Here is a 15,197-nt window from a genome sequence, read left to right as displayed (position 1 = left end):
TTGTCTTCGGAGCCTGGCTAACTTCAATTATGATGATGTTCTCCAATTCCATTCATTTACCTGTGAATGACAAAATTTCATTCTTTTTTGTGGCTGAGTAAAATTCCACTGTGTGCAAATACCACATTTTCTTGATCCATTCATCAGTAATGGGGCATTTTGGCTGTTTCCATAGCTTGGCTATTGTGAACAGTGCTGCAATAAACATGGGTGTACAGGTGTCTTTGCTGTAACCTGACTCATTCCTTCGTGTATATCCCTAGGAGAGATATTGCTGGATAATATGGCAGATCTATTTCTAGTTTTTTAAGGAGCTTCTGTACTGTTTTCCATAGTGGTTGTATTAGCTTACATTCCCACCAGCAGTGTATAAGGGTTCCTGTTTCCACACTTTCTCACCAACATTTTTTGTTGGTGGTGTTTTTGATGATGGCTATTCTAACAGGGGTAAGGTGGAATCTTAGTGTGATTTCGATTTGCATTTCCTTTATGGCCAGGGATGGTGAGCATTTTTTCATGTGTTTTTTGGCCATTTGGATTTCTTCCTTTGAAAAAGTTCTGTTTAGTTCAGTTGCCTATTTCCTTATTAGGTCACTGATTTTCGGGAGTTTAGTTTTTTTGAGCGCCCTGTATGTTCTAGTTATCATTCCCTTGTCTGATGCATAGCTAGCAAAGATTTTCTCCCATTCTGTGGGTGGCCTCTTTTATTTAGAGACTGTTTCTTTTGTTGTGCAGCTTTTTAATTTCATGAAGTCCCATTTGTTGATCCTTTCTCTTAGTTGCTAAGCTGCTTGCGTTCTACTGAGGAAGTCCTTGCCTATACCTATTGCTTCCATTATATTCCCTGCTTTTTCCTCTACTAGCTTCAAGGTTTCAGGTCTGATATTAAGGTCCTTAATCCACTTTGACTGATACTTGTATAGGGTGACAAACATGGATCTAGTTTCAGTTTTCTGCAGGCAGATAACCACTTTTCCCAGCAACATTTATTGAAGAGGCTGTCTTTTCTCCATCATGTTTTTGGCACCTTTGTCAAAAATTAGGTGAGCGTAGCTCTGTGGATTCACATCTGGGTCTTCTGTCTGTTTTTGTGCCAGTACCATGCTGTTTTTATTGCTATTGCTTTGTAATATAGTTTGAAGTCGGTATTATGATACCTCCAGCATTGCTCTTTTTGCTCAGTATTGCCTTGGCTATTTGTGGTCTTTTGTGTTTCCAAATGAACTTTAGGGTTGATTTTTCAATCCTTGTGGTGGGTGTCATTGGGATTTTGATGGGAATTGCATTGAACATGTAGATTGCTTTTGGTGGTATAGCCATTTTTACTATTTTGATTCTGCCAATCCATGAGCATGGGAGATCTTTCCATCTTCTGTAGTCTTCTTTGATTTCTTTCTTCAGTGGTTTGTAGTTTTCCTTGTAGAGGTCCTTTACATCCTTTATTAAGTTTATTCCTAGGTATTTGATTTTTTTTGAGACTATTATAATAGAATTGTACTATATTCCTTTTCAATCTGTTCATTATTGGTGTATAGAAAGGCTACTGATTTTTGTAAGTCCATTGTGTATCCTGCTACTTTGCTGAAGCTGTTTATGGTGTCTAGGAGTTTTTGGTGAAGTTTTTTTTATCTTTTAGGTATAAGATTATGTTACCTATGAATACAGATAGCTTAACTTCTTTACCTATTTGTATTCTTTTTATTCCTTCTTCCTGCCTTATTGCTCTGCCTAGGAATTGCAAGACTATGTTGAATAGGAGTGGAGATAGTGGGCACCCTTGTCTTGTTCCTGATTTTAGGGGAAATGGTTTCAGTTTTCCCTGTTAAGTTGAACAATCATCCTTCTAATAGTATGTAGAAACTAAGGTATAACACCTCCTCCAAACTAGAGTTATAACTGGAGGTGTTAAAATTTTACATCTACCATATTTCCTGTCACTTAGAATTTTTAGTTATCATCGGAAACATTATTTTAACAAAGCAAGCTATATAGAAAGGGAATCTCGCTTGTGTGTGTGTGACTAAACAAGGTCATGGTTTTGTGCCTATGCTTGACAAATTTTACATAATATAGAAGTTAAAAACCAGTGTATATTATTACAGAACTGGATTTCTCACTTAAAACTATGCTCTAGAATTTTACCAGGTTACAATATCTCTTTAAAGTCTGTGTAATATTCAATATTTAATACTTTCCTTCTTGACTGGAATTTTGTTTTAGAGTACGAATGAGTCAGCATTTTTAGATATTGCATATTAAATATCTAGACAGCAATACCTGGAAAGAAAGTTTTTATTTTTCTAAGAGCTCTAAACTTTTTCTTTCTTTTCTGAGTGTAAACAATAGCCAGTGAAGTTGTTTCCAAATGTTTTATCTAATTGATGACAGAAACTTTAAATCAAGTCTCTACTCATTTTTCTCTTTCAAAATTTAAATATAAATGATTTCATTTTACCACAAACACTTCGATGCCTTGGAGAAAAATGTTATCATCAGGGCCTGTCTCACACTTTTAATCTCTGATGTTTTTTAAATTTCTGAAGAAAGTATTAATTGTATTCTACACTTATGTAGCTGTTAGTAATTATTAATTCTTTCCATGTATGCAAAGCTAGCTATTGATAGAAGTGAGGGAAAAACTCAGATTTCTTAAATGTCAGCTCGGCATATCCCATGTCTATTCTTCATAAACACTGCCATTCCATAGCACTTTCCTTTGCTTGTCTCCCTCAGGATCATTTGATCTGTGACTCTTATATTGGTCTAGGCTGTGAGCACTTATAATTTGGTATCATGAGGACTTTCACCTGTCACAATATAATCAACTTGAAATTTCAGCTCACTTTCTGTCTTTACTCCTGACAAGTAGTGTGGAGCCCACTGCCTCAGTGCCCATGAGGCAGTGGGAAACAGGGAGAAGCTGTGGATGGAGGCTAGACGCTGGGGAGGGCACATTGTGCTGGCTTATTGGTATTTTCAGTAATTTAGTGAACTGTTTATAAATACAGTTATCAGTAAAATTAAATTACATAGACTTAATAGGAAGTAAATTCAATTAAAAACAAAGGGCATATATCTTCAAAATCAATCACTTCTAAATTATATGTCTACATTTTACTGTGCTTTTAAAGTTATTTGGGTCTATATTACCTGTCTGGTGGAAATAGTGAATAAGGACCTGTTACAGTCCATCTCTTTCTAAATCCATATTCAGCTATATTGTATTGCTAGATTTATTCAGTCCTGGTGGTTGAATTAACCATAGAGATGGGCAAATGCTACAAATTAGGTGAGTTGTTTATTATCATTTACCAGCATGCTGCTGTATCAAGGCATCATCTGGTCTCGCTGCGAGGGAGGAGATAGAGAGGAGCGATGGATCCACTGAAGCTAGAGACATACCCAACTGGGGGAAAAGAATTAGCAAGGGAGTCTTAGAATGAGAAGAGATGAGGGACAGTGTAGGCTGATGGAGCAAGAGAAGACAACATTTGAATCACTCTGGGAGGCCCAGAAGATGAAGGAGGAAAACCTAAGAATTTCTTGATTCTAGCCCTATGGGAGTATCCACTGATTTAAAAGCAAACTATCACCTTCACTATGGAAGTGTTATAATGGAGTCAGTTGCTGCCTTGGATACCTACCATAACTTCTGGTTGGTATCATCTCTTGTATTTACTGATGTAAGTGTGGGCTTGGTGAAATTTTGGGGACTCCTTATTGCTGTTCTAGTAGAAAAAAATATATAGCAAATATGTTAAAACCTGGGAGGACACCTTGTGGTTTACCTGCTCAAACTGTGGATTATCTACTAAAAGAAATGCAAAGAGACTGCTACTTGTATATTAGGTATATTTTGTTATTCCTTTCTCCGCCAGACACTGAATTTTATGAATAATCTTTTATTATCCAGATCTTCTGAACGATATTTTGTGTAGCCTCCCCAAGGTGTCATAAACCAATGAAAAGTGGTTTTACGGTATATTTCCCTGTTACATAATTATTGCTGTATAGATGCAAGCTGCATAATAAGTTATATATCAGGGCTGGAAATGTAGTTCACTAGTACAGTGCTTGGCTAGCATGAATGGAACCCAGTGTACATCAATACCCAATACCACAAAGAATCAGCTATATGAAGTTATTAAACACATGCACGTTCAAACACATACATGCCATATTTATTATTTTGCTCCAATCATTATGATAAATATTGCAGATACAAATATAAAGTCAACTCTAAAGAACTAAAAATCTTATGAGGAGAGAATTTCTCTTACCCTTTAGCCCCACCCCCCCCAAAATGCAGATTTTATGGAGGAACATGCTAGAATTTTGCTTCCCAGATCTTTAAATAATTTAATTTCTGGGCCAATTTCATCTAGATTCCAACATAAAATGTATTCCCCAGTACCCAAACCAGGTTGGAATGTATTTGTTCCCAGCATCTTTATAAGAATGATACTTTATAACCTTGTGCCAAGATGACATTTTCTTAATAGAAATAATGGTAGGCTAACAGTGACACGCCCAGGAAAATATGATTGAAACACCCCCAAAAACAAAAAATAAAAAGCTACATGTACAGCAAAGCTTTCAGTGTTTGTCAGACTGTGTGAGTGGAAGGGTGTGTTTCATTGTTGTTTGGGGAGTGAATGAGCTGAATGGCTCTGCTCTGGTCCCTGTAAAGTTCTCCATCTCTTAGCTGAATTTTTACCAAATTACAGTAGATTTGATGTTCTCATCAGTGACAGTTGTGTTAAACTTATAAGCTTTAATAGGCTTCTGGCTTGGTTTATATTCATTTATGCAACCAGAGCAACTTAACAAGGGGCTGCCTAAATAAAAGGCCACCATCACAGTTCTCTTTTTTTTTTGTCCATGATCCAAATAATTGAACACTCAATAAAACTTTTTTCTAACGATTGTTGCTATCACATTTTGAAAGTTGACCTTCAATTTTCAGAAAAGTTGGACTATTCCATACCTTCCTCCCTCCAAGGTGATTTTGTGCCAACATATGTGGGAAAAAATTAAAAACTCAAATAGACAGAGGAACAATAAGATTTTGACTTTATGAGATCTTTCTTTGCATGGAAGATAAAAGATAATTATTTCTTTTTCTATTATCCTATGTGGAGGTGGAGCACCTTCTATATGTTTAGGAATTCAATCCATTTCATGGTTTGTAAATTTTTAGCCAATGCATTGATTTGATATTTTTGTGTATAAGTTCTATAATTTTTTTTGTTATAAATGGGAGAAAGAAGTTGAGGGTATTATGGGCAGCTGAGCATACGTTTTTGCTCTTTGCTGTGGAATGTTCTTTCATTACCTATTTTTCAGGGTCTACAAGACAGATGAGCATTGCCTTACAACTTCTTTGGCTCTTTTTTAGATCATTATATTCTGAGATGAACAACTCCTGGTAAATACAAAATGTTTTCATTTTGCTCAACTTAAAAAGAAGTTTCCAAAGTATTTCTGCATGAAGCAGAGACCTTATTCTGTTTGGTTTACTGCTTGGTATCCCAAGCATTTTGAACAGTGGCCAGGACATGGAAGACAATTGATGTTCATTGAATGAATGAATCTAGGTGTTGTGACCTTAAGTGGGAAATTTTAAAAAACTGAATGAAATTGTTTTCCTTTTGTCAAAATAGCAACTGAATGATGAATATTGGAATTTGTTATTGTTATCATCATTAATTTGTAAATGGCTCTTTATCCCCTCCCCTCTACTTTTCACAGGGTTTCTTCATCTTGGTGTTTGGAACAATCTTGGACCCAAAGGTACTGTATGTAAATTGTTTTTTCCCCTGCATTATCAGTACTTGTCCAGGAAATCTTCACTAGTGAATGCCACTTATTGGGTCTTTCACCTAATTATTAGTGCAGATGTATGAACTGAGTGTCCCTGCTCTTTGTAACATGATACCTACATCTTTCAAGCTCTTTTGGGGCTATGTGTTTTATGGACATTAATTCTAAACCTTAAAACAATCTTGGATATTATTATATTTCAGTTTTACAGATGAGAAACTGAAACTCAGAGCGATTAAGTAGCTTGCTCAAGATCTCTACAGACACATAATTTGATTTGTTGAAGCAGAAATGGGATTTATTAAATTTCACAATATCATCTTTTAGGAGGGTTTCTTCCTTGGGTTGGAGGTCATATTCCAGGAATACTTTCCAGTATGACGCAGAAGTCTTCTATGAGGGGTACAATTATCCCTGCCTTTTTCTAGGCACAGATAGCACAGCTTAACAAGCTAATGTTAGGCAGAGGATGCTTAAACTAGAATTGCTATTACTGCTGCTTTGGGAGATCACCTCCAATCCTGCCTGTTGGGACTCACTGGCATCTGCTGTTTTGCATCATTGAGTATGATTGTCTGAGCCCAAGTCACATGGCAATATCTTGGCTGCGAGACTGGTTGGAGAAGTAAGTTCCTACTCCTACCTTGAAGAGTAGTAGACTACAGGAAGGGAATTCTCCAAATACAGACAAGTGTTGATTGGCTGTAGTTGGTAAAAATGAGTAAAAACTAAATGAACAGAACATCAAGTATTTACTCAGAGATAGACCTCTTTTCATTGTATCATAAATCTTCCTGGAATAAGCAAATTAAACAACCCTCTCAGGTGTAGATGCAAACACTCTGTCACATAAATTAATTTTTAAAAATGAAAATGGACATTACCAAAACCAAAAGCAAAGTAAATATCCATCCTTACTTCAGAGTTGTAAAAAAGCTATCAATGCAATTTTATTAAGTTAATATCAAAGGTTTGTGAAAGAGGAATTTCACAATGGCTCTTTCATTGTCTCACAAGGGTACTACATTAACCTAGTAAAAATTATTCAGAGTTGAAAGAGTATTAGTCTCAATATTTCTATATATAGATAGTCCTCAACTTACAAAGTCTTGACTTATAATATTTTAACTTTATGATGCTTCAAAAACAATACATATAAAGTAGAAACTTTATTTCAAAATTTGAATTTGGACCTTTTCCTGGTGTAGTAACATGCAGTGTGATACTCTCTTAGCAGGCTGTGTGGTAGCAGCAAGCCACAGCTCAGAGTCAGCCTCATGATTACAATGCTGAAAACCAATACTCTACTGAGTTGCTAAGCTATAATGTTCAGTAGATTAGGTGTATTAAATGTAATTCTGACTTTGGTATTTGCAACTTACCATGGGTGCATTAGGACACAACCCCATCATTAGTCAAGGATCCTCAAGTGGAATGCACAATTAAAAATACATTCCTTGACTTCACTGGATTATGTACAGAACAAATTCAACTTTATAGGTGACAACACAAAGAAAGCATTTAAGATATCACACAATTTCATCCCATGGGGTTGTGTTACTTGTGTTACCTTAACCAGTATTTGCAGCCAAAGCAGCAAGTTATGAAACATAGAATTAAACAAAAATGATGAGAACAAAAAAATTTAAGTAGAAACTCCAGTATTTCTTCAAAGTTCCAAAAGACCTTTGAGTGCACAGGCTCCTGATCCCAGGAGAGTTCCTCCTCCTTTGAAGCTTGTGGGTGACAAAGAAAGTGCATTTTCAGGGAAGGGTGAAGTCCCCATGAGCAGGAGGGCTTTGGCATACATTAATTTGAAGACAGACTTATATAAGGTCTTGGACAGTGAGCAACATCTGCAAAGCAGCGGGGATAAAGAGAGGAAATGTTTGTATTAAACAGGAGAGACTGTGGGAAGAAGTCAGGGTCAGGAATTCAAATTCTGGTTGCTTTTCTTTGTAGTTGATAAACTTTGGATGTCACTCTTGGGGCAAAATGGGGATAACAATGTTTACTTTGTAGTGTTGATTTCTGGGTAAAATGAGATGACAGATGTGAAAAGCACTTTAAGGCTATACAACATATAGTTGTTACTTATTATTTTTATTTCCTTGGATTCATGGAATTTTGCTATGTTGTGCAGTACTTTTTTTCCTTAAGCAAAGGTTTCAATAATTAATAAACTGTGGGAAGTGATGAACTATTTTAGTGCTCTGAAAGAGAATGCGAAAGCTATGATTGGAATCCTCAAGCTTGTGGCAAGCTGTGCTTCTTAACCATTGGGTTCATGTTTAAGACCCTGGACATGAGTCTCCTCTGATGACTCCACCTCGCCTGTGTCTCCCCATCTCCTCATCTTTTTCCAGACCAATCTACCTGGTTATGGCCCCCCATATCACGGCTTCAGGACCAAGCTGGAAACTTACTCTCTTGCCACAATATTTATCAGGTCCAGACACATATGTCAACTTCTTGTAATCTTTTAATTCTTAACTCCTTTTGTTAAATATCTAGATAAGAGAAGCCTTAAAGGGTCGAGTAGCGTCTGTCAGATGGATCTCCAGAATATCAGAGGTAAAGCTCTCATACTCAGTTTTGCATTTTTGTTTGATGAATTAACAACAATGCTTTAAACAATCACTGTAACACTTTGTGACAGATTTTTCCTGAGCCAGTGCCTCTCTAAGCTGTTCATATACTTTCTGGAGTATGGGAACCACATACAAAAAGATAAAAGTAGGGTTAAATATATTTACAGGTGAGTAACAAGGTTGGAGGTGTTGATCTCAAACCATGAAGTAGGAAAGCAGGTTGTAAAAGAGAAGTGAAAGGAGGTGAGGTGTCTCAGGTCCCATAACAGCCTAGTTGTTCTCTATGCCCCTAGTCACTGGACATCCAAAGTGTTCCAAGGAAACACATTCTCACCCTACACAAAGAAATTACTAATAGCGTGATTTTTAAGAAGGGCCAGTTGCCATGTTTACTTGAGTTACATAGGCTTACAGACAATTCACGGCTGTAGCAGAGAAGCTGCAGTCATTGTGTAGGAAGCTGGACTATGATGTTCCCTTTAGCTTATCTATTCCTTTAACTTAAAAACCATTTATCATAAAACAAAACCGTTCTGAGTAAGGGAGGAATTGGAAATTTTTATATGGCAGCAAAATGGGGTTAATGTTGACCTAAGGAATGTACTCAACAAAAGAAAAGGTGATACAGAGTTTTCCTTTATGGCTGGTGCTGCAAATCTGCATGGAGTGGGTTTTGGGTCCTTCTGGGGCTGGGCACCTGTGGCCCTGAATAGCAGCATTGCCTTTCTCCATGGGTTTTGTATTCCATTGTCCTTCCTCTGATTTTTTTTAGCTCCCTCTTATCTTCTTTTCTTTTTCTTCCCTTTCTTTTGCTAGTGTTTTTGCCTTATTCTTACCAAAGCTCTGATCTTTTTCTCAGTGTTTGGTCTTCCATAGCTGGGCGATTGCTGATTTTTATCTATTCCTTCCAGCTTTAAAAATGCCAAATTTACTAAAGGTAGACATTGATCAGATGTCACACATCAGAATCAACTGGTAAGCTTAAAAAAATGAAGTTTGCCAGGGATATTGGTCTGAAGTGTGGTTTGGGTTTGAGGAATTTTAAAAGCTTCCCAGGTGATTCTAATGTACAGTCAAGATTGGGAGCCATTCATCTAAAACCTTCCAAAGGATCCTGGCTTCCAACCAGCATGCCTGATTTAAATATTCCCTACTGCTACTCTTTTGTCCTCCTTGAACTCTTAGGAGAGATGCTTGAATCTCCCAACTCCTTCTAAGTTAGCATGGCTCATTTCCTTAGGTGTTTTCAGTATTGAATGATTCAGACCACCATAGGGAAATTATGTCCATCAATGCCAAAGAAAAATAGTCATTTTGCCCATTTCTCTTTGGTTCTTACATGAATAAATTAGAATGACACTCAGCACTTTATTATCAGTTGTAGATTATCTGCATCAATGGTTTTCAATGCTGGTTACACCTTAGAAACTCCTAGGGAGCTTTTTAAAAAATAGCATTGTCTAGGACACACTCAAGAAAAATTAAATCAGAGACTCTTGGGGTGAGGATAGAGCTTAAACTTTTATTTTAGCCTCTGCAGTGATTCTAACCATGTGGCTAGGGTTAAGAACCATGGGTCTAAGTACTACATACATTTATTCTTCTCCAGGCAATCCTTCCTTCATTCTGCTCACTAGCCTAACTGTTGTCTGCCATTGACTTTATTTCTCCAAGGATAGAAATAGACATATTATCTGTCTATGCTCCCTAGGTAGCAATCTTCTACAGTCCATATTTAACTTATCCTTTATGGTACCTGACTGGAAGGGTCAGTTCCACCTCTCCAAACCTGGGATAATAAATGTAGCTGTGCTCATTTTACCTCTGATGAGATGAATTAGTCTGTTTTCATGGGGTAAAAAGTATATATCCAAAACATACTGAAAAGATATCCTTTGGACACATGTATATCACAAGGGGATGATTTCAAGGTTAAGGTTTTAGCAGACCAGCTGGTAAGGAGCTGTTTGACTACCAGGAGCCATTCAGTGTCACTCAGCTGTCTTCTCTTCTTTCTCCATTCATACCCCAAGCAAAGTAATCCCTCAGGAGAGAGGTCTAGGCCAGGACATGGAAGAGAAGAACTTCTCACACCAGCCTGTTTCTGTATTGTTAGCCATTCTAATATAAAGAGGAGAAGAAAGGGATGAAGTTAAAGATAAAAAAAATTGCTGTGGATCACAGTTTTGTGTGTGTTTTTAGTCATTATGATAATTGCAAACAGGCTAGTAAAAATAAGTGCAATTATACTTTGTCTTCAGCAGGACCTCGCTTCTGAATTCTCTTGTCATCCCACCAAAGGGCCAAGCTAACAACCCAGGCTGCATTCCTAACTTGAGAGGTGAGTATAAACAATAGGGTTTCCATGTATGTGTCATATATGGCATTACTATAATTTTATTATAATTAGAAATACTTCTTTCTTGATTGAAAAGGTTCTCCTATATAATCTACTCTTACCTCACTGTGTTAGAAATGTACCCACATTTCTAATTTACTTGGGCTACTGAATGTTGTTTTTGCTATCTCTGCAAAATAATCAGGCGTGTCTGAGAAGCCATATGGATTAGCCTAGGTGGCTCAATCTCTTGAGCAAAGTTGCCCCTCTACTTAACTGTTCCCTCTTCTTCATCTCCTCTCTAGTCTCACATCCCCAGGACATCTTATGTCAGCAATATCTCCAAATTTCCTATTATGGCCCCTCACGTTTCTCTAGTCTTAAAAGATCAAGAAATTTTGATAAACAATATTTGTGAGAGGCTTTTGATGGTAATGTAGGTGTTTATTTGCACTTGAGTTAGTTTCTGTGACACAGATAAGAGACATATAGACAAAAGAGTCATAGAAGGGGACCACAGGAGTAACAAACTCAGAACCATAGATAGAGAGAGTGACATGGTGACCCAGGGTTGGAAGAGAGCCAATGAGATCCACAGACATGTACAGGCACAGCTCTTCTAATCCTATGTCTTGATGTCCCTGTAGGTCTAGAGAGAGAACAGACATGGAGACAGAAGAACACTCATGGCGACAGCCACATCCACTGGGAGACTCACAGAGACAGAGAGATGAAGGGAGGTGCTAAGAGGTGTATGGGGATGGGGTTCAGAGAAATGTTGAATGAAGCAGGGGGAATGACATTTGCACAGACCAGGATTCACAAGAGAAACAGACAGAGATGCAGAGAGGGAGAGAGGTACTCAAGTATGTAGAAAAAGCCTCCCAACCCTCACCCCAAACATCCAGCCTCCAGCAGCCTTTGTGACTATTTGCAGCAGTCTAGGATCTTGTACAGAAAAATGGTCTTATCGCACAGGAGGAGTAGGGTAAGGGAAGGAAACCTAAAACTTGAATGTGGCTGATATGCTTACTGTATAGAAGTGAATAAAGTAATCTTAAACTGGCAGAGGCCACTATGGAAAGGGGACTAGGAAGTAGTGAAGAAGTCTGGTAGAGATGAGCCAATATGGGTTGTAATACACATATGGATGGTAACAACACTAGGAATCTCTCTGTATAGCTATCTTTATCTCAAACTAACAAAACCACCATGTTTTTCTTATTATCTCTTATGTTTTCTCTTCAACAAAATGTGAGAACAAGAGGGCGGAATAGGTTCTACTTGCAAGGGGCAGGGGAGGTGACTCAAATAATGTATATACGTGTAAGTAAATGTAAAAAATGACAAAATAAAAAATAGGTCTTTTCTGAGAGGAGTTACACTTAAAGAGAAGTGGTCCAACTAACAAGGTTTGTAACTCAGCATCTATAAACAATGGATCAAGCCTGAGTTCCAGAGTTGCTTATGAAGACTGTCCATCTGCCAGTGGGGCTCCACAAAGGGGCTTATAATACAATTGTGAAACCTTTGGATCATGCAACTTGTGTATTGAAGCTGTGATTTTCTGTTCTTGACAAGGTTCTGTATTCCAGGAATGGCAGAGCCCAGAGAAGAATGTGCTTATTCCTGTCTTCCTGCCCCTGGAGACTGTGAAGGAAGCCTCAAACACTATGAAGCTGATGAAAGAGGAGATGAAGAATGGAAAGGATCAAAGACCTTTCTGCCAAGCTGTTCTGTGCTACTAAGCATCTCTTGCCTATCAGTTGCAAATATGCATACACTACACTGGGCATCCACAAGGGAACACAAAGACAAATTAGGCCACAGCAGGACCATGGTCTTATCAGTCTCCATCTTCATGTTGTTGGGTCACATTTATCCTCAGGAAGAAAGTACTGGCTTATCTTGGCAAGGGTGGCTCGCCTGCCACCTAGTTAGATTCTGTGGGTTGCTGAAGAAAGGGAACTCATGAATAGTCACCAACAGTTGGGCTGACTCTAAGTAGGTCACTGCTGGTTTGTTTTGTAAAAGGACTCTAACCGCCACTCAAAGTTAAGTTGATTAGATGGTCAGCCTGACTTGCAACTCTTTTGGCCATGAGCCATGTGAAAATTGGAACTCTTGAACCAGAAAAGATGCCTATTTTAATTTAAGGAGATGGAAGCTTGGAGCTGCGAGTCACAGCTAATCAAGGCTGAGCCAGAGGTAGAAACATAATTCTGCTGGCTCCCAGCTTTTGGCTTTCTCTTCTGGACCATGTAGCCACGGAAAGACTTTCTGCCCACACTTTCTGTCACCAACAATATGTGCTTTTTGAAGTCTGGGGTTGGGGAAGAGGAAATACCATATTTCGAGTACAGAGCTGCTCATTTTCTTAACTTTGTATCTAAATAAACTGAACATTCAAACAAGATATCACCTTCAAGAGAACAATGCTGTGGGTATAAGCCCTTTGAAGAGCAAGCTCATAGACAGCTGCAGCAAAAGAAAACTAGGGAATAAACACAGAGGGGCTGTGGATGGCCCCTAACCTTCCTACCAAGGCCAGTATTATTGATGCTACATTGCAAATGGGGAAGTGAGGCTCGCTTTGTGAATGAGTAGGGTCTTGCTTTCTCTTTTTATTTATTTGTTTGTTTTTACTACAAGGAAGGGTAGTAAAAGAGTAGCGGTTCTCTTCTTGTTTTTTTTTTTTTTTTTTTTACTACTTCCTCTAAGTAGGTAAGTTTGAGAAGGCAAAGGTATAATAAAGAAATAATCAGAATATAGGAAAAAATGCACCAACCTGGAGAAAGAGTTATCTTTGAAGTGGCATTGCTCATGAATGCTCATGAGTGCTCATGAGTGCTCATGAGTGCTCATGAATGCTCATGAATGCTCATGTTAGGACAGCAACAGCCTCCTTTTCAAGAGATCAGAAAGTGGTTTTAGTTTGCCATTTTCCAATATTTCCCTAGGGACTCTTTTTTTTTTTTTCTTTTATTCATATGTGCATACAACGTTTGGGTCATTTATCCCCCTTTCCCCCCGCCCCCTCCCTTACCTACTCCACTCCCTCCCCCCCTCCCCGTACCCCCTCGCTACCAGGCAGAAACTATTTTGCCCCTAGGGACTCTTCAAGAGAAAGGTGGGATAGTCATAGTCCTGGTTTCCTCCATGTAGAGATTTAGGTGTGAAGAAATGTCAGCTGCCCAGAGTCAATATGTTGAAGTAAGGATGGACTCTCATGAAGCCAAATAATTGGAAGGCTGTAAATCTGGATGAACTTTAGAAAAGAGTAAGTCCATTTGTTTCATTTTACAAATGAGAACTCTGGGCATAGAGTGAAGGAGGGGATTCCTTGAACTGTGTTATGCATTGAGCAGTCACATCTGGTATGAAAGCATTCTCTACTCAAGTGTTTCCACTCCCTGAGATAGGATGGTGGGAAAGATGTTCACTCACAATAAACCAAGGAACACCCATGGATGTCAACAGAGGAGCCCTGGAACTATTTGGGAATACCTTGAAGAAGCTGAGCCCTGTTTCCTGAAGTCCCAAAACTACTCTGCAGCATCTTGAATGATGTCAAGGAACTGCACAGATTAGGTTAATTCTGGATGACCCTGGCACACACTTCACAAAGGAAGTGACTTGAACAGGTGGACTAAGGAGAAACTGGTGCTAATGGGTCTAAGGCAGATTCTTGAGTAGAATACTTAATAAACGGCTCTCCTTGGGAAAGTCATTTAAATTCCTCAGACTTTGCTTGTCTCATCTATAAATTGAGGACAATAGAGCCGACCTCACAGGATTAAATTACTAAATGTAGGTAAAGTATTTAGAATAGTATTGGGAAATAATAATTACTCATTAAAATGTTAATTTTTAAATTGGAATATCTGTGAACACATGCACACAAAAAAAGACACACATAAACACAGGCATGTGTGAGTTTGGATGTAGGTACCCTCATGCGAATGAGTTAATTGACTTCTAAATAAAAGAACTAAGCTTTTGATTTGGTCTGTTCAACATTAGGGTTATCAGTCAGCAAAATCTGCTGAGCTTACCATCAAATGAACCTTGTAGCTCATGGTTCCCTACTTAGGAAGAAAGAATATACATCACTGGGCTCTACTCACTGCACATGTTGTCCAAACTCAGTTTTACTTTCTACCTTCTCTTACAAGTCTTCCCTTCTGGTCCAACCAGAAGTGCTGTTTCCAGTTTCTTAGAGTATTTATTATCGGCGCCACTTATTTTACGTTAGTATTTATTGTGTTATATTGTTTGTTTACCTTGGTCTTTTTTGTGCATGTTTTCTTTCCCAGATAAGTTTGTAAACCATTATGAACGAGGTTACTCACTGAGTGTCTTACTTTTGCTCATAGGGCAAAGCAAGGTGTCTTAACAGAAGAATATGTTCAATACATATGTTCAATAAAGTTCTTTGATTACAC

The 15,197-nt window shown here is 38.1% G+C and overlaps 1 protein-coding gene across 6 annotated transcripts in view; it reads left to right on the top strand.

The window, feature by feature from the left end:
* LOC109678286 (putative adhesion G protein-coupled receptor F2P) overlaps nt 1-13,809 on the top strand; it is a 39,854-nt gene extending 26,045 nt beyond the window's left edge. For 2 of the 6 annotated variants that reach the window (XM_074081986.1, XM_074081991.1), the window contains 4 exons: nt 5,752-5,793; nt 8,338-8,397; nt 10,676-10,755; nt 12,348-13,809. In XM_074081986.1, coding sequence (XP_073938087.1) covers nt 5,752-5,793; nt 8,338-8,397; nt 10,676-10,726 — 153 coding nt within the window. In that variant the 3' untranslated portion in view covers nt 10,727-10,755; nt 12,348-13,809. The other 4 variants (XM_074081989.1, XM_074081988.1, XM_074081990.1 and 1 more) reach the window with 4 other exon arrangements.
* The last annotated feature ends 1,388 nt before the right edge of the window (nt 13,810-15,197 follow it).

This window comes from Castor canadensis, chromosome 8 (genome assembly GCF_047511655.1).
Source record: "Castor canadensis chromosome 8, mCasCan1.hap1v2, whole genome shotgun sequence".
In the NCBI taxonomy this organism is placed as follows: domain Eukaryota; kingdom Metazoa; phylum Chordata; class Mammalia; order Rodentia; family Castoridae; genus Castor; species Castor canadensis.
The sequence above is the reverse complement of the archived record's forward strand: the minus strand, read 5'-3'. Positions and strand labels throughout refer to the sequence as shown.